Source organism: Epinephelus moara, chromosome 20, assembly GCF_006386435.1.
Source record: "Epinephelus moara isolate mb chromosome 20, YSFRI_EMoa_1.0, whole genome shotgun sequence".
Lineage (NCBI taxonomy): Eukaryota > Metazoa > Chordata > Actinopteri > Perciformes > Serranidae > Epinephelus > Epinephelus moara.
In genome coordinates this window covers 22,872,037-22,891,522 of record NC_065525.1, presented here as the reverse complement: position 1 = coordinate 22,891,522, position 19,486 = coordinate 22,872,037, and the positions used below count along the sequence as shown (strand labels likewise).

The window sequence follows — 19,486 nt, the reverse complement described above, 5'->3', positions numbered from 1 at the left end:
TATCCACATGGAAACAAACACAAAGATAGTAATAATTGAAAATGAAAGACTTGCCAGAGTAAAGAGGCTGAAAACCTTGGCTCGGGTCTATGTTAATGCAGTGGAGGTAGGAGCAAAAAGGAGGTGGGCAAGGAGAGAGGAGAAGCAAGGGGTGGTCTGTGGAGTGACATGAGGCAGTATTTCTTAAAGGAGAGCCGGGGAGTCTTTACAGAGCCTGCCTGGGAGACACAGCGCACTTAATCCAGCTGCCTGAGAGAGAGAAAGAGAGATCCCAAGACAATCTAGAAGAAGGAGCAGGCAATTTCCAGCCCTTCAAGCTGATACACACTCCCCTCATTACCAGCCACACACACACACAGACACACCCACACACACACACACACACACACACACACACACACTTTTCCTCAGACAGACCACAACCGTGGCAGGTGGCCTCTGCCCAGATCAGTAGCTGTGGTAGAAGCCATCTTAACTGAGGTTTGAGCTGAGGTTTGGATCCTCCCTGACCATTCGAGCGTGAGCAGAGTTAGGAGAGCTGGAGCTTCACTTTCTTTCCCAGTGCTGAGAGACCGCACGCCAGGCACGAGGCTCCCCACTCCTCCCCTCTCCCACTCTGCCTTTTCCTGGGCTCCCGTCCAGAGAATGACTGGCTCCAGTGGACCCAAGAGGAGGAACGCAGCCTGAGGATACAGTACAGCAGCTCCTGCCTGCCTGCTTGCTTGCCTGCCTGCTGGGACACACAAATGCATTGAGGTTTTACAAATCAGCTCCAACACCTTTGTGGGATTCATAGACTTATTATTTTTTATTTATTTATTTATTTTTCCTGTCATCACATCAGAAAGACTGGATCTAAGCTGGGCGCACAGACAGACAAACAAACAGACGGACTGACATATGGACAGAGAGCAGTGGGCACTGCGGCGTGAATGTAGCAACTGGACTTCTCTTCTCCCTGGTTACTAAGACCAAACACGGATAATAGCCAGAGCACTATCCTGTCCACTGAGGTAGTGGGTGGATGCAGCTTTCATCACACTGCTATAGGGGAAAGCAGAGACTGTATAGAAGCTGCAGATATAGATCTAGTTGATCCACACTGTGGTGATAGCCAGAAAATGGACTGTTACCTCCAGGTGGACTTTTGCTGGATTGCTATCTCTGTTTAGACACTGTTTGCAGGAACTTGCAGAGCAAAGACTTTCTTTCTTTTCATGGACTTTGCAGCCCATGCTGAGTGGACCTGCAGGATTTCTGTGTAGATGAACGTGGAGTGTGTGTCTCAATGAGGATGGCAGAGCGCATAAGGACTGTGTATCTGTCACTGATGCTGCTGTATCTTGTTCTGCTGGGCACGGCTCGCACGGCGCACAGCATCTACCCAAGGATACGGCTCTCACACAAAGGTAAGGAATATGTAGTGTGTGATTCTTTTGTGAGGTTTAATCTACTTTGGCAACAAATTCAAATGCTCTGTTGTGTTGCACCAATTTTAGGTTGATGCAGCATAGTGTGTCAAACTGTCAGGAACAGTCTTAAGAGCCCAAAACGGAAACTGGCATTCTCCATTCAGTGCTTTCAGTGCAGACTGAGAATAAGACAGGTGTAACGGAACAGAGCATTTCACTCAAACACATCTATGCTCCTAATTTATAGCAGTATTCAATGCAGCATTTTTGCAGGTATCACTAAAACTAGCTAATGATTAGATAAAGAGTGCTACTTTTGCCCATCTGCACTCATCAAAAAAGTTTATGGCATCATTCTCTTTAAAATATATGTAAAATTTTAAAAAAACAACAACCAAAAATGTAGAAAATGTGCTGTAAATAAAGAAGTCAGAGAGGCAGCATTCTCTGTGAGTGAGTAAAAGAAGCCGCAGGTTATCATTACCATGTAACGAGATGGTCATTGAAGATTTATGTCTTAGCCTGAGAGCAACAGTCACCACGCAGGGGTTTGGATCTGACTTCCTCTGACTTTGTGAAGTCCAGACTTTTTTCTTTTTTTTTCACTCACTGTTGATGATCAAGGAGCCTCCGTGAAGCTTGTTTTGATTCCTCTGCCATGTGGGCTGAGAATCTACAATGTGGCTTTCTCTCATGCCATAGCAATGGAGGTGTTGTTTTGGGGGGGGGGGCATGGATGAGGCTGCGTGGAGAAACGTGCTTGTGTGCGCCTGTTTACGTGTGTGTGGGAGTGTGTGAAATGGATGTGCACGCATTGGTATGCGGCCCGAGCGTTGTGTATCTCTCGGACAATAATGGGGGTTTTATCTCTGTAGATAAAACTCTTGAGTAAACACTGGCTCTTTCACACAGTTTCTTTGATCTCTGCACCAACAGAAGGTGATGATTCCACGTAAGCCTGTTAGTCATGGTTGAATATAGGTGTGGAATGCGGATGGTCAATAAGTCATACAAAAATACGGTGCTGTGGGTCCAATATGACAGTTAACAAGTCTGGCTTGTCAGTTACATCTGTGAGGAGGGTGTGCTGTATTATATATGCTATACACTTTCTGCATAGTGGAATATATCGGCTATAAACCCCCATAAATAAATACAGTAAAGTACAGAGAAATAATGGAGGTCGAGCAGAAATTGGAGCACTTTTATCTACAGTAATGCAAAGCTCATATATCAACAAAAGAAAGCAGGCCGGTGCTGATGTGCTTAGTCATAAATGCCACATCAATATGTGATCTATCTGGAACTTAGGAACTGATGAATATCACCCAATTCATTAACCGCCTGAGGGGGAAGCTGCTGCAGTGATTGACATCCCACCTCTCCCTCTCCTTTGATACATGTTCTGGCTAGCACGCAGCTCCATGAAGGGCTGCAGTTGGATCCTATCATTATGGAATGAAAAACATCTAAGCCTTAATATATGCCTCATGGGCTCTGCCAGTGATTTTTGCACACACCCTTAAAAATCACACAAACTCATACACACATGTACACACAAATAGACAGACACACACACGCACAGGAATAGTGTGAATTCCACACACGTCAATGACTTGGATGCAGTTCAGGGAGATGGAGAGGGATGTGGTTTTAACTGTTCACCCTCAGGACTAAGAAAATATTACCGCAACATCTGGTATCAAAACTACACTCTCTCTGACAAAAAGATTGATAATGAGAAATAAATATAGCACGGAAATATTTTTAACCTGCCTCTGGTCACATGGGCAGATACCAAGTGTTGGATCAATAGAAATCCTGATAAAATATCAGATCAACTTTCTCCCTGTTTCTGGGAATGAATTCCTTCGGGCACATTATCTTGTGTTCCGAGGACGACCTTACTACCATCGGGTATGGATCTGTGCAGGCTTTGATGTCAGCCACACCTCACACATGGTGTGGAATTATTATTCAGTCTCTCTTTCATCTATTCCCCATCTTCTTGTCTAGACTTCTGGACCAGTGAAAATTTTTCCAAATGTATTCGATTCACTTTCATCCCGGTCATCCTTTCATTTGCTTACACCCCCAATTAACTTCAGTTCCAATAGGTTGTTATCTAAATTACATGGAGTATTGAGTTACGCTCACAGAGTCTCTGCTGCGTTAAGGGAGAATAGCCCCTAATCTTTGACTGCACAGCTTCCAAAGTCCTTAAACACACACTAAAGACCTCATTTTCTTCGACTTTTGGCCAATCAAACTCTCCAAATCCTGGCTTATTATACAGAGAAATACCCTGCGGGGAGATGTGCTCACTATAGAACACAAAGTTTGTTTTCTAGAATTTTTTTTGTGCCTTTGGACGCAGATCCATGAAATTTGGATCTGCGTCGTCCAAGCCTCTTGGCAGCAGCTTCAGATCTCCGGGCCTTCTTTTAGGACAACCATCAATTCTGCTGCTAATGAAGCTGTTGCGCAGCTACCATGTGTCAGAATCTTGACAGGCTGCAGGTAGGTGGTCAGGCTTTGACTTATTTTGCTGCCTCTACAGCCCTGTCATCATGCCTGGCTCGAGCTGCAGAGAGCGTGATGCAGCAGTTTTCGTAACACTAATGACCTAATCAGATCAAAGTCACTTCCAACAAACTCTTTACTTCTGCTTAGTTTGATATGTTGGCTAACACTGCACTTACCTGTGAAGGTGAGGGTGTGATGGACTTTCACTTCCTGCTGACTCAGTCATGTCAGATCATTTTAATTCAGCGGTGTTTCCGGGCAAATCAGGAGAATGCATTCCTTAATGAGGCTTAAAATATTACCCCACCCACTTAATAGATACCTGTCCAGAACAGCTGTGGAAATGTGCACTGAGAAACCTTATCTGACCAACGACATGGAAAGGGCCCTGTCTATATACATAGAAATATTTTTAATTGATGATTTGTCATGGACTTTCCACGTCTAGATGGGAACTGCCCATTGGTTCGACAGCCCATTGGTTCAACATCCCATTGTTCCGACCATATTAAACTCATCGTTCCGAAGTCCGTTCCGAAATCATCATGATGCCCTGTGGTTAAGGTCTGGTTAGGTTTAGGCACAAAAACCACTTGGTTAGGGTTAGGAAAAGATCATGGCGTGGGTTAAAATGAAAAAGAAAGTGACAAACACATAAGCCGTGAACCTGCTCCGCCTCAAGCCGGTCGCGGCGCACCATACGCCCGCCGCGAGCCGTTCAGCACCGCGGACAGTCGGACTAATGGGATGTCGTACCAATGGGCTGTCGAACCAATGACATGGACCCGTCTAGATATGGCATGCAAGGTACCCTGTGTGTGTTGGTTGTTGATGCTCTGGGACACTGTGTCAAGCTCTGCCTGTTACATGCATTGTCTTCTGTTTTCACAGGAAGTTTACTGTTTACATACAGTCTCTTTCAAAATAAATGCACTACCTTGGTACAACACCGCGATTTGATGTTTTTTTTTTTCCTTCAACAACAAACGCATGTGATTGGTTTTAGGCAACAAAAACATGCGGCTAGGTTTAGGAAAACAGAACAGGGTTTGGCTTTATAATGTCTCGCGAACGCTGCTCTCCCGGGTGAAAGTCAGTGTTTGTTGGACCCATCCAGCACCCATCCCGCCCACCCCACTAGGACTTTAGCTGCCTTAACTTTCCTTCTTGTCCCACTGTGTTTCCCTCTGACGCCTTTTTTTGTTGGTGTCTGATGTCGAAGGTCACTGCCCAAGCGCTAGATTTCAACGACTTTGGAGTGAGACCCCGTTGACATGACCGTTGTTTTAGAAAATATCTCAGTACACACTACAACACAAAAATAACCCAAAATGCTAGCGTTAGCTGTCCTCTGCAGTCTCCTCTCATTGGGAAGATACAGGCTAACGTTGACGTTCTTCAAACTGACCACTGGAGATTTCATCACTGCTGATTCCCCTTTTGATAACAGGATGAAGCTCACTCAACAGTACAAGTGATGCTCTGGACATGGACAAGTTTTCCTTTCACTCCTCATTGACAGCAATCCCACTTTTGGAATTGCCCCACCATCTGCTTGTTCGACCCTGCCTGATCTCAAGCCGTCATTTCTGGCAGACCAAATAACACTGGGCGCAGCATTCGGCTCGGTTCATCCATGAAGTGGTGCAGCGGTACTACATTTTAAAGTTTTGAGTACTTAGTTAGTAGACCGAGTAGTGCTAACGTACGTGAATTGAGGAGACGACAGATGACGACATTGTTTTCCAAATGCTCCATTTTACGTGTCCACACGGATACACAGTAACAGGAGGTTTGAGAAACCTGCACTGTAGAAGGCATTTAAAACATGTAGGAAAATATCAGTTTTAGACAGGGCCTAAAACCCGTCATGGAGAGAGCCTGTAAGCTCTTGCTGCTGTTTTTAGCCACAAGAAAAAAAATAAATAAATCTTGACGAATCCCAAATTGTCACATTCTCAAAGTCCTAAAAAATAACACAAGCTGGCGGGTTATTATTGCAGTCAAGCTTGTGTCTACTAAAAACATGTCTGAGTTTGGTAAACGTGTTCATGAGAGCAGTCGTGTGACAATCACATGGAAAAAAACTGGACCATTTCACAATAATTAAATTAAGCAGGCATACCTTCAACATGTCTGCCAAACGCGTGTTTACGTAAAAGTCGTAATCGTGAAGCAAGATATAAATATTTTTCTTCAAATGAGTCTGTGAAGGTGAATTAACTTATCCGGTGATGCTAAGCTGTTCTGACAGGGTTACCATCACACTGTATATGTTCGTTTAAATAAATAAACGCATGTGCTTTCCCTATTTCAGCCTGACATTTACTTCATAGAGAATGTAAACAAAAGTTGGTTTTAAAGCAGCTGGATTTACTCATACGTGTGTGTATATACTCTTCTAAAACTTAATCAATGAGAATATAGGTGAGCACCAAATGCATCGGTCAACAAATGCTAAACCCATTTATTTTCTCCAGCACTTACTGTTAAATTGCGAGATTTGAGCAGAAGGAGCTCACAGGGATTACTCAGGTAGCAATTACTGTACGTACTGTATGAAAGTCCCCTTTGAGCTGTAATTTTAAACCTTCCTCTCCAGACAAGAAACGGCTCTCTCTATATATTTAACAACCTTGAAATGATGTGGCTGTAGGTGGCTGTCTTCTGAGGGGGAGATGGGGAATACCAGTATGGCCCAAAGTTCTGAAATGAATGGGGGGATTTTTATTTTTTTTTATACTTTCTATATAAAGTTAATGTGCAGAGTGAGGAGTCCTATTAACTTTCTTCCGCCTGCATGTGCACCCTATAATTAACATTTACCACATTGGATTGTGGCCATGGGGCAGTCACAGGTCTTACATCAGACCACTGGAAAATGCAGGTTATGGTGATGATTACATAAATCACACCTTTTAGGTCAGCAGAGGAAAAGGGATATTTTCTTAACCCCCTCCCCTGCACACTCACCTCTCCATCTCTCTCCAGCTTTCTCATTTTGCCTGTGTACATCTCCCATTGTGTTATGTGTGTGCTCTGCAGTTCATTAATGAGATGTCCAGAGGGGAAGGCAGCTGGTGAAACTCTAATATCCTTTCTGACCTTTTCGCGGCGACGGGATCAGGAAGAGGAGATGAGTTAAGTTTGTGACATGGGAAAAGAAGAGAAGGCACAAAGAGTGTTGTAGTCCTAGGAGATTATTTTTCAATGATATAAGAGAGAGAGGGGAGAAACAGAATGAAGGATGATGACTGAGGTGAGCGCTTCAAGACACAGAAATGCCATGCGGATATTGCTTATTATAGGCTGGCAGTTAAAAGTCAAGTGTTGTTTTGCACTGCCAACCTGTGGGACACAGAGAAGAAACAAACTGTTCATCTGGAAAATGGCTACACAAGCTTTTGGTTAAACTTATTATAGCAATAAAATGTGAATAAACAAATCCAGCAAAGACATGTATTTAAAAAGTTTGACTTTGTTCAGTGTCTTCTGCTACTTAAACACTTGAGCAAACTTTTTCTGTGCTGACGCTGCTTTACGTCTAGTTTCCACAGAACTGCAGCTATGGAAAGGTGCCGCACAATGATTTAACGTAAGCTAAATGAAGAGGCCGATTTATCTTTGCTAATCATATGTTGGATTCATATGAATGTATATTTTCAGACACACTTAACAACAACTTAAATTAAACTATCAAACAGTAATTTGGCGGCCCGTTACAATAGCTCTCAGGACCCACTGCAAACTTTTGTATGTGGGGCCCATGTGGGTTGCAAACAGGCTGGAAAATGGGCCATATATGGGACTGTTCATTGGTTACAGTTTTGCCCCATACCAATTGCTCACATGGGTTAGTTCACCCAATTAGCCCCAGATAAGATAAGGTGCCCATTTTGGGCTCATACCCACTTGGTACCCATTAGCCCTGACATAACCATGCGTAGCCCACTTGGGTAAAGCCATCGATGTGGGCAATTGGCATGGGAGCCAATGGAACCGAGGAACAATCCCATATAGGGCCCATTTTTCAACCTATTTACCACCCATATGGGCCCCATATACAAATGCTGGCTGTTGAAGACTGAGGGCCCACAGCTCCTATTTATAAGTTTTGTCTAAGTAAAAAGTTTGACAGCATCTTTAGCTAGGTAACATTGGTAGCATGCTAGCTGGGTAACATACGTATATTGAATGCATGCATAGCGGTTTAAACCTCTTTGGTTACATGCTAACCTGCTCACTTATTTGTCACCATGCATTATTGGTCCCTTTTTTGTATCTGTAATGATCCATGCACATATTGCACTGGACGGAAAAACACTCAAGATAAACTTCTTTGCAATTCATTTTTATCCATCTGTAAAGAGATGCATTTTCTTGTGTTGAACAGTAGGACCGTACTCCATATACTTTAACAACCCGGTCTCACTCCGAAGTCGTCAAAATCCGGTGCTTGGGCAGTGATTTGCGGTGTCAGACACAGACGAAGAAGCCGTCCTTTAATGTCGGCGCTAGGCAGCGTCAGAGGGAAATGCCATGGGACAGAATGAAAGTTAAGGCGGCAAAAGTCCAAGTATTGTGTGCGGGAGGGGCAGTGAATGGGTCCAACAAACACAGACTATCACCCAGGGGAGCGGTGTTCGTGTCCAGTGAGATTCTAAAGCCAAACCCTGTTCTTTTTTCCTAAACCCAACCAACTGCGTTTGTTGTTGAAGGAAAAAAATGTCAAATTGTGGCGTTGTACCGACGTAGTGCCTTTATTTTGAGACTGAATGTAAACATCACATTTTCTGTGAGAATAGAAGTGTATTTTGAAAGAAGAAAATGCAATGCACGTCATATCTGGACATGGAAAGTCCATGACCAAACGTCAATATGTGACAAGGTTGGAGTGAGAATGTGTTGATCAGTTTTTTCTTTAAAACGGAAGGTGATAATTTCCTTTTAAAAATATTTCTTTGCATATAGACAGGGCCTTCATATCTCTGTTTTTTCTATTTAGTTGATCAGATAAGGGTTCTCAGTGCACATTACCAGAGCAGTTTTGGACAGGTATCTATGAAGTGGGTGGGGTGATATTTTAAGCTTCACTAAATCAGGAATGCATTCTCCTGATTTGCCCGGAAACACTGCTAAATTGAAATGAACTGACATGACAGCAGCAGGAAATGAAAGTCCAACACACCTTCACCTTCACAGGTAAGTGCAGTGTTAGCCAACATATCAAACTATGCAGAAGTAAAGAGTTTTTTGGAAGTGACTTTGATCTGATTAGGTCAGTACTGTTACCTTTCACGTTGTATTTGGACGTGGAAGGTCCATGACCAAGCGTCGATATGTGAGAATGTGTTGACTTGAAGGAAATATGGACACAAACAAAACTCTGTGGAAACATGTTGATATTCCACACGCATCACATGAAAATCAGTTTGCACTTTATGGGTTTTTGACATACAATACAATTATGCATTGAGTAACTCACATCAATAACTAATACATCTGGGCTCCAAGGTCATATACATGTGCTGCTGAGGCGGTGCAGTTTGGAGCTGATGGGGATAGACTTTGATTAAATGTCAGTCAAACGCAGCACACATGTCCTGTATGTGAATACCTGCATGGTTTAATTAAGAGGTATATACATCTGCTCGGGCCAATAACAACATGAACTGTCAGTTGTCAATGTGTTCCCCTGATTTATAACATCAATCAGGTCACAGGCCGACACTCAGACTTTATTACAGACAAACATACGTTGCTGTCTTTCCCTCTCTCTCAGACACTCCATGTGGCTTTCATTTTGCTCAGTGACATCACCCCCCTCACACACAGGAGGATACAGGAACACACGGCTGTATACCGATAATGGCATAACACCCCAGTTCTCCAGCTCCTGACCCCACCCCCAGGGGCTCCCCAGTCTCAGGCCCTGACGGCACGAGGAGAACAAACTCCCTCCTTATTTTTGTCCCCTTTAACTCCAGCCCACTCCAATCACTCTCTTTGTTTCTGTTCCAGCACCAGTCCCATAACTCAATAAGTAAACCTACATAGACTGATTTAAGTGGAAATATGAGACTGCATGCCTACCGCAAGTTTTATTTCTGACATGAAATGTGTGCCTGGTATTGGCGATAGATTAAATTATGACGGCAAATTTAATTTGTGTTTTTAAGTTTCCTGAGGAATGTTCTGTATAAACTCCTGTGTGCATTTATGTTTGACTAAACCTGAACACTAAACATATTACCTCCCTGCTAAGAGACAAACCAGAAGTACGGTAGGTTGCTACTGCACACGTACACACACACACATGTCTTGTTATCCCCTGGTGAAGCAAAGCAGTGTTTCCATACATGGACAAAGAGGAGATCGCAAAGTTTATTTTGATTTCACTTCACCAAATCTCGTCGGGCATCTCTCAGCACTCCTCAGACAGCCGATGAAAGTGTCTGTCTTGAGGGAGTCCTCTCTCCCTGTGCTTTCCATTTGAAGTGGGATAACACCAGGGCCATGTGTCTCCCTGGTTCAGTTGCCGATGGAGAAACACCCTCCTCCTCCTCCTCACCCTCTGCCTCACAGATCCTTAGCTGATGGCTGAGGAGCCCTCACTGGCTGCAGATGGTGAGAAAATCTTGGAAAGGAGAGAGAGAGAGAGAGAGAGGAAAGGGGAACTGCGGAAATCCCCCTCTTCCCCTCCTCTGTCTGAGCAGTGCCAGCGGCTGTCTGTAACCGGTGCACATAATGACAGAGGAGAAACCTTTAGAGCAGCATTGTGAGCTCTGAAGCGTCACTCTGGGTGTCAGTGTGTAATCACATCCACCAATTGTGTTGTATAGCAGCTCTGTAATCATGTGTAATTAAGCAGATTAATCAACACCTTCTTTATTATAAATGTGATTATAGTTTCTTATTGCTTGTACTTGCACAGTGGTCGGGAACGGATGTTTTTTTTTCTGTCTTTCTTTCCATTTTTCTTTCAGTTTCACGTTTCAAGCTGATGATTGTTAGACTTTCCTCCGTTTCTTTAATCACATGAGCATGGCATGGAAACATTCCAGCTCCGAGCTGAACACTATACATGTAAAATTTACATTTCTGCACATGTAAACAACATTATAGAACGAAATGTATCTGTGTGCGTGTTTGTTTGTGCGAGACAGAGCGAGACAGATTGGGCATGTCTATGCATCTGGCCATGCCTGTCCATATGGATCAACTGCCACTCATGATTATTAACAAAGACAAGTGAAAAGTAGACGGAAAAAGGGGTTTGGCTTATGGACTGTTTACTCCATCACTTTAAATAGCCGTCTATGTCTGTCATCTAAATAAGTGGTAGCAGATTTGCCTTGAAATAAAGAAGGAGCCGATTGTTTGAGAGCCCGGCCTAACACTTGTAGAAAAGTTGGAGTGGAATGTGGGAGGACTGTCCTTGATCCAAGTTCAGCTTAACTCAGAGGGGACTGTGAGGAGATAGAGACAGTGTGTGTGTGTTTGTGTGTGCGTGTGTGTGTGAGCGAGAAAGAGCTCCAAGTATGTGTGGATTAGATAATTACAGGAAGCATGTCTGCGCCCTGGCAGAACACCACTGCCACATCCCCTCAGTCTCTGCCACCTAGCCACCCGAGATCTAATGCTGCTCAAACAAACAGCCGCTTGTCTCCAACGTAGAAATCTTAATAGCAACAAAGTATACACTCCTCTGTGGATACCTAATCCCAAGTTAAACAAATAAAACCTTCTACGGAGTGTTCGCTGTTGCTATGAGTAATCTACAGAAATGGGATAAACACTCTTTCTCTTTCTATCTTGGAGATCAAGTATCACTAAAAATACACACATGCTAGGAAAACAAATCATACAATTACCCCCTGAACCCCCAGCGTGTAGAGACATCTCAGTATTATTTAAGGTAGCTGAAAGGTTGGAATAGTATTACAGTCATTCTTGAATAATGGGTGGTTGCTATTTTCCCCCCTTTTATCATTTAAAGGTCCAGTGTGTAGGATTTAGGTGGATATATTGGGGAAAAAATGGCAGCATGGTGGTGCAGTGTTTAGCACTGTTGCCTCACAGCAAGAGGCTTCAGGATTCAAATCTGGCAACCAGCTGGAGCCCTTCTGCACGGAGTTTCATGCTCTCCGTGGGCTTGCTCTCACAGGCCAAAGACTGTAGTTAACTGGTGACTCTAAATTGCCCGTAGGTGTGAATGTGAGCATGAAGGGTTGTCTGTCTCAATGTGTTGGCGTTGTGATAGTCTGGTGACCTGTCCAGGGTGTACCCCATCTCTCACCCAGTGTCAGCTGGGAGCTCCGGTCCCCCATGACCCTTAACATGTTTTCTTTAGTGTATAATAGCCTGAAAAATAAGAGTCCTTGTGATTTAGTTATCTTAGAATTAGTGGTTTATATCTATATAGGGAGTGGGTCCTTGTCCATGGAGATCCCCATGTTGCATTGCCATTTTTCTACAGTAGCCCAAAATGGACAGATAGTAGTGTGCTCAAGGACCGTCTTTATCATATGATACTCAAGAACAAAACGCAGGTGCTCTTACAGAAAAGGGTTAGCACATGGGAAGAAAAGAACATCAGGCACTCATGCATGGAGCAGGAACAGATGCATTTGAATGAAGTTGAAAAGCCTTTATTTAAAAACATGGCTTCTTACATTAAAATGCAGACTGGTTTTGACCCTAAGGTCTTCATCAGGGTGCAAAAGGGTGGACAGGAGTCAAGCAAAACATTTTTAGAAACTTGGTAGGGGGTATCACCCAATCTTGATTAATAAGTGAGCACATGTGGGTGACAGCAATGGATTGCAAGAAGCCATTCTGTAAGTGACACGCCTCCACAAGTGGAAACACTGGCTCTACCTAGGGCTAGTCTTGTTGTGTCTTTTAGAGAGGATGCAACCTCTGAGGATAATACAGCTCCTGGTAAAAACCTCGTGAATGTCTGGCTCTAGATCAGAGAACAAAGGTGAGCACACATCAGCAGGTGCTGGGCTAGTGGCCCATCTCCAACATGCCAAACAGCATTGGAGAAACATTGATTTATAACGTGAAACTGATCAATGCATTGTTTTTTCTTGTTTAAATCATCTGGTCTGTTTGTTTTGGAGAGGAGGAGCCCTCTGCAGATATTTTGGCTCCTGATAAAGACCTCCTGAACAATGAACACTGAATGAATTATAACCAGGAAAAGTTTCAGCTGGTTGCAATGTGCAATCCTCACCACTAGATGCCACTAAATCCCCATAAATCTTACACACTGCTCTTCTAAAGGGAGTTTTTTTTTAAAGACAAGGGAGTTTTTCTAAAGACTAGTTCATGGGTGGCCTAATTTGTGCATGAACATAAAACAAATGGAAAGAATACAGCCTGTGCAGTGCCATAAATCTAAACAAAAACCCTGGTTTGCTTGCTTGAATCTGTCTCAGGTTTCAAAAGCTGTGCTAACACACACCAGATCCCCATCTTGTCTTTTACAAGGACACCAACCCGTTCATGTGTTAATGAAAGGTTTTTCAGGCCAGAGGAAGTGCACACCTCTGGGGCTTCAGTGCTTTGCTGAAATCCTTCACCCTCAACCTCTCCAGAAGCTCACAGAGAGCAGGTATAGAGGAGCAATCTGTCAGGTTCAATCAGGTAGATACGACTGGGTGTGTTGCATGTGTGCAGGCAAACTATCTGTGTCTACTCAGTCTGTGATTATTCTGATGAGCGTGTGTTTATATTTAATGACATATCTGCCATGGTCCGCTGCTTCCTTTTTAAAGTAGGATTTCAAATCACCTAAAGCGAGACTGACAGGGAGTGGCAGCTGATCTCCAACTAATGGCTGATAAAGAGGTTCCGTTTCCTGTCTGATAAAACTCCTTCCTCCTGGTAAAAGAGACCGTAGAACATCAAATGTCCCTCCCATTAATCACAACATCTTTCCCAGGACTCATTCTTCCATCTCTGCTTCTGCAAAGTGCCCTTATGGTTGCCAGAATGTCCTCTAAGAATGCTTCTCAGAAGTTCTTAAAGCAATTTATTACTCTGTACTGGTGCCCGGGAGGTCGGCTGTGGGCTGCGTGCACTCTTTGATGCCATGACAACTTTTACTGATGATTAAAAGCAAGATGCTTTGTAGTTCCTCTATGACCGAACAATGCCACTTAAAAGCGTGGCTGAATTGAGTGAATGAAGGCATAGGTGCCACATGAGATGGAGAGATGAGATGGAAAGATAACCCTGCTGTTGCTCTTTGACATTCTCTTGGGGAAGCGATAAATGAGACACACATGTTGCAATGTGCCCTTGGCCATGGGAGCAGAGGGGACTCAGACGCAGGTTACTGGATCAGTTAGAAATCCCTTGAGGATGAGGTCTGGTCAAATTTGATCATGCTGTTTAGTACAGACAAGAAGCAAGATGAGGATTCATGTTTGAAGTGAAATGAAAACTATTTTCTGCCTATAGCTATCTTGATAGCTAGCTAGATCTCCCTACCTAAACTGCAGACTTCTTTCTATCATTGTTTCTATCAGTTTCTAGTCTTAATCTCTTTGTGTGTGCGTGTTGTTGTATGCAGAACTTTGGCAGCTGAACAGGACCTGGGTGTTCCAAGGACATGGAGCGTCTCTTCAGCCTCAGACCATGCTGCTGGACGAGGGCCACGAGAGGCTTTATGTTGGGGCCAAGAATACTTTGTTCTCCCTTAGCCTGGATCGGGTCAACACACACCACAGAGAGGTACGCTTGTTTTCATCTCTCCCCGCCTGTTAGGTGGTGAGACAGGTTGAACTCACCCATCCATTGGGCAATAGGTTAGCCAAACGTAGTGTGCGTTCATCATGGGATAAAAGAAGTTGTTGTGGTCACATTTTCAACTCTACACCTAACTGTGTATGTACGAAATACCTCACAATGGGTATGTTTCCATCCACCAAAATTTTTCCATCCACCAAAAATGTGAGGCTTGTTTGAAGTTTTACTGGCACTGTTTTATTTTCATCATCTCGTTGCACTCCTCTTCGGCAGTGGATCTTGACTGGAGTGGATACAAGACCCATGAATTCATATTTTGTTTTACATATTTTCTAAAAAAATTGGTTAAAAATGGCGCTAAATTTGGATGGAAACCAAACTAATTTATTTTTTTATTTATTTTTTTGGTGAAACAACTCTATTGTAAATATGAGTGTAATTGTGTTTTCTCTCAGATCCAGTGGGCCAGCACAGAATCTCAGATCGAGGAGTGTTTGATGAAGGGGAGGGAAAAGGTAAGGACACCTTCTACGTGACTGCATATGTTCACATTTGGCCGATTGTTTGCCTGAGATTGATTATCAGGTGAAAAGCACAAATGCCCAGTTTATAATGTGCATTTTATGGCATTTATATATACACAGTGTAATTAATTTATCATTTAAGTACATTGATCCATATTAGAGACAGACACCGTCAGCATGTATGAATTGATTTACATATCTCACTGTGCTCATTAACCTTTGTCCAACCTGAAATATTGATGTAATTGATGATGCCGTAAAAGGCCTGGCATTTTTCCAGTACACCATTTTCTCTTGCTTGGCCTCAATTTGCCCTCATGACCCCTCACCCAACCACCCTCCCCCCTACCCATTGCCTCATCTCTGCATCTCCTCCAACAGTCGGAGTGTGCTAACTACATCAAGGTCTTGCAACAGTACAACCAGACCCATCTGCTGGTCTGTGGGACTGGAGCCTTCAATCCCACCTGTGCCTTGGTCGGAGTGGGACACACGGGGCAGGTGAGTCAAAAAAATGTTCACAACAAGGTATTCAAGTGGTATTCAAAGGGTTTCTCCTGCCAGGGATCTTTTCATAGTCAAACAGCTCTCTGACACCACTTGCCTGTTAACGCCCTGAGACCCACCAAAGATCCAATTTTGTCTTTTTCTATGAAGGGAATCTTGGCAAGTCAACAGTATATGCCACATAGAAGTGGTATGCATCATCTGAAAGCACCTGAATATTAATTAGAGATGCAGCTCAGCACTATGTATCTCGCAGTTTTTTTTTTAGTCATGAATATGGAGAAAACCTGTTTTGGTTATAGCCCATAGGGACTTGGAACATTATGATGGTAGTATATGATGGCCATTCCCATGCTCAATTATATCATATAAGTTGTTGCAGCAATTTTTGGGTTAGTTTGTTATAAAGATTTGGTGCTATAATTTAACTTTTTTTTTAACTACTTTAGGATTGACAAATAAAAAGTTGAAAATATTTCCAAAATACCACATTTACACACCAAGACCTTGAGAAACACCATAGAAAATTCCATGCTGATTTGATTTAAAAAACCTTTTGTAAGAACTGCATTTTCAGCAACTGGATGGGGAGCACTTTTGTTCTGAAAACTGCTCAGAAACCCCCGTATTGTCCATATACCTATAAAATGCTCAAGGTCTGGAGCTTGTAGTTGTAACGTTTCATGAGGCTGTGATAATCCTACAGGTCACAATAGGTCATTTTATACAGTGATGTCCGTTAAAAAGAAATGGTCTCACTACAATGAAATGGCTCCTATGGGGGCTAACATCATCACACAAGAATAAAATCTGGCTCAATGAATCTCAGCTTTCCAGTAAAACCCAATTTATGCAATTCCAAGACTCTTTGGGGACCCCGGCATGCAGGAATATCTGTACTGCAGGCAAAAAAGATTATGGTTTTTGCCAAAAAACTGCATGGGGTTAGCATAAAATGGGCATGTCTGTAAAGGGGAGACTCATGGGTACCCATCAAACCCATTTTCAGTCAGACATCTTGATGTGAAAGATCAAGGGAACCCTGTAAAATGGCCATTCCAGGTTTTCCCTTGCCAAAATGTAGCCTAATCATGGAGCGGTATTTACTGCCTTAAGAGACAAGCTAGCATGGTGTGGTTGGAAGCGGTGGGTTCCTTAGGTTAGCTTCAGAACTCACTGACAGACAGTAATATCTGCCGAGATCTGCAACGGTTGGTGGGTCTCTTAATTCATGGTGGATGTTTCTAATTCGGCTGCTTTTTTCACAGATGAAACAGATGATTAATCCAATAAAAATGCTGCAAATTTCTTCACTTTACAGTAAGGCAAATTTCCTTTTGTGCCCCTCTTCCCTCTTTAGAAGAAGTAGCCAAAACCTTCTTCGCACTGCCTTAAATGTTTTAGCCAGGAGCTCCTAGAAGTGTTTATTGAACTCAAGCTATAGTAGTTCAGTTTATCCTCCGAGCAACAAGAAGTGATGTGAGGTTAAATTGGAAAAGACAGTGGATAAGAGATGGTGGAGTGTTTTTGTTTTTCTCAGAGGGAGAGAATTGGTTTGCACACAGTTCTCATCTATATTGAAAAAAGACACCACTACTGTCCAGGTAAACAGGGAGAGCAGACCACATGCTGCTGTCTGAATGAGCCTGCTTCAAGGTTAGGGAAGACTAATGCTCTGTCTCAGTCAGGGGTCAGTTCAAATGTGTGTGTGTGTGAGCTGCACGGGAGGGTTTTGCCTGCGTACTGGTGTCCATGCAAAATTGCCCGCATCCATCTGTGCGAGCATGTTTGTCTACAGTATGACGCATATCTCCCAGATGTCAAACATGGAGCAGTCTTCAGTGTGTGTGTGTGTGTGTGTGTGTGTGTGTGTGTGTGTGGTTGGGGTGTATTTAGAGAGCGAGGAGGGGAGAAGGTTTCCACCCTGCATTCCAGCACTGGTCCAGTAGGTCGACCAGGCCAGCCACACCATCCAAACAGGAACCACTCTTAACCATCACTCATATCATTGGAATGCTCATAGAGTGAGCAACACTGGGTCCGTATAAGCAACTTAATCTCTCTACGACGTTTCCTCGCATAAATTTCATACTTGTGTGTGTACGATTACATCTAGTCTATGATGACCATTAAACCTGAGCTGAATAATATTTACATAACTATAAACTGAGATATAAAATGTCATTGCCATTTATCAAGCCAGTCAGTGAGTATCAAATCAAGTATTAATGCAACACTGGTCCAGACATTTAAAAAACCACACACATTTCAGATTCCTGCATATAGAGTTTGATTGTATCGGCCTATTTTTCTATTTTCCGTTTCGATATTATATGATGGATGACTTTAACCCAGAAGTGGACTTCTGTTACAGTCACACGTCGGGCGGTGGTCCCAGCACAGTTGGGTTCCGCAGCTACTCATAAATCAATGTATGACATCCCCTCTGATCTGCTGGTGACAGTCATAAACACTGTGGTGGCCCGCAAGATATGAGCTGTGGTTCTATAGGGAGCTCAGGTCTATGTGTGTGTGTTTGTGTGTGTTTCTGCCACCTGCTGTGCAGGGCAATAAGATCAGAAGAGCAGAAGTAGTGAACTCACCAGATATAAGAGCAGAACATTGTTGGTTATACACATCCAGACAGAAATCCTTCGTGTGGTCATCCATCACTCCTTGTCTCATCTATCTTTCTTCCTCAGACTCATCCATCACTTTCTGATCCCTCCTCTCTAATTCACTTCTCCCAGCATACCACCTCCTGCTGGAGTTTGTCTAGATATCGTTAAAGCCTCTGCAAGGGTATTGCTTTTCAGTGTGTGGCTGCAGCATTTATATTCATGGATTTTTGTGTGGGAATTAATATATATGTGTATGCTTTGTGTTGTTCTTAGGACAGGCTGTTTGCTCTTGACGAGGACAGCATCATGAGTGGCAGAGGACGCTGTCCATATGACCCCAACAGTCCCTGCACGTCTACGCTCTCCAGTAAGACACTGCTCATTCTGTCACTCATCACCTCACCATCCGCTGAGCACAGCTGTTAGACTACAATGCATGCTTATATTTGTACTATGCAGGTCCACATTGTAGAGATGTGCTCACTTTGTTGACCTCTAACCAGCCAATGCTGCCATCTTGTGGTCATAAGGGGGACTTCACATTTAATAATATATTGTTAATTGAGATTTTGTCTGTGTTAATGTGTGTGTTAGGAGGAGAGCTGTACATTGGCCTGTACACAGACTACTGGGAGAACGATGGTGCTTTCTGTCGACTTAACAACCAGACCTACACGCGCACTGAGAGAGATGACAGGCAGCAACTCAACGGTTGGTGTACATGATCTCCCTTGAAATGCAACAGAGTGCAATCAAATAATCAGATATAGTATGTGTGGTAACACATCCCAAGCTCTTTTTCAAAAATATATTAATACAGTGTGACAGTTCAGATAGTGAGATGCAATTATTCATAGTGTAAATGTTTTGTTCATGTGTTCCTTCCTGAAGCTGGTAGTTTTATGATTGATAATCAAATTAAATAAGTTGGTTATTAAATGATAAAGAAAATGTGACACTGGCCAAGATGTACTGTAGATACTGTGTGCCTTCCACATGATGGCAATATAACTGTTCTTATCAGGACTGCTTTTGTTTGAGGATACATGAGCTTGTGTTTTGTAACTTAATTTTTAAATAATTAAACAGACTATTCATATGCATGGATGTTTTTTAAGACCTGGCTTGACAAATA

At 43.1% G+C, this 19,486-nt stretch overlaps 1 protein-coding gene across 2 annotated transcripts in view; it reads left to right on the top strand.

The window, feature by feature from the left end:
* The first annotated feature begins 241 nt into the window (after nucleotides 1-241).
* sema3e (sema domain, immunoglobulin domain (Ig), short basic domain, secreted, (semaphorin) 3E) overlaps nucleotides 242-19,486 on the top strand; it is a 28,562-nt gene continuing 9,317 nt past the window's right edge. For both annotated transcript variants that reach the window (XM_050074009.1, XM_050074008.1), the window contains exons 1-6: nucleotides 242-1,409; nucleotides 14,524-14,684; nucleotides 15,155-15,214; nucleotides 15,605-15,724; nucleotides 18,625-18,718; nucleotides 18,946-19,062. In XM_050074009.1, coding sequence (XP_049929966.1) covers nucleotides 1,289-1,409; nucleotides 14,524-14,684; nucleotides 15,155-15,214; nucleotides 15,605-15,724; nucleotides 18,625-18,718; nucleotides 18,946-19,062 — 673 coding nt within the window. In that variant the 5' untranslated portion in view covers nucleotides 242-1,288. The remainder of the gene's footprint in view (nucleotides 1,410-14,523; nucleotides 14,685-15,154; nucleotides 15,215-15,604; nucleotides 15,725-18,624; nucleotides 18,719-18,945; nucleotides 19,063-19,486) is intronic.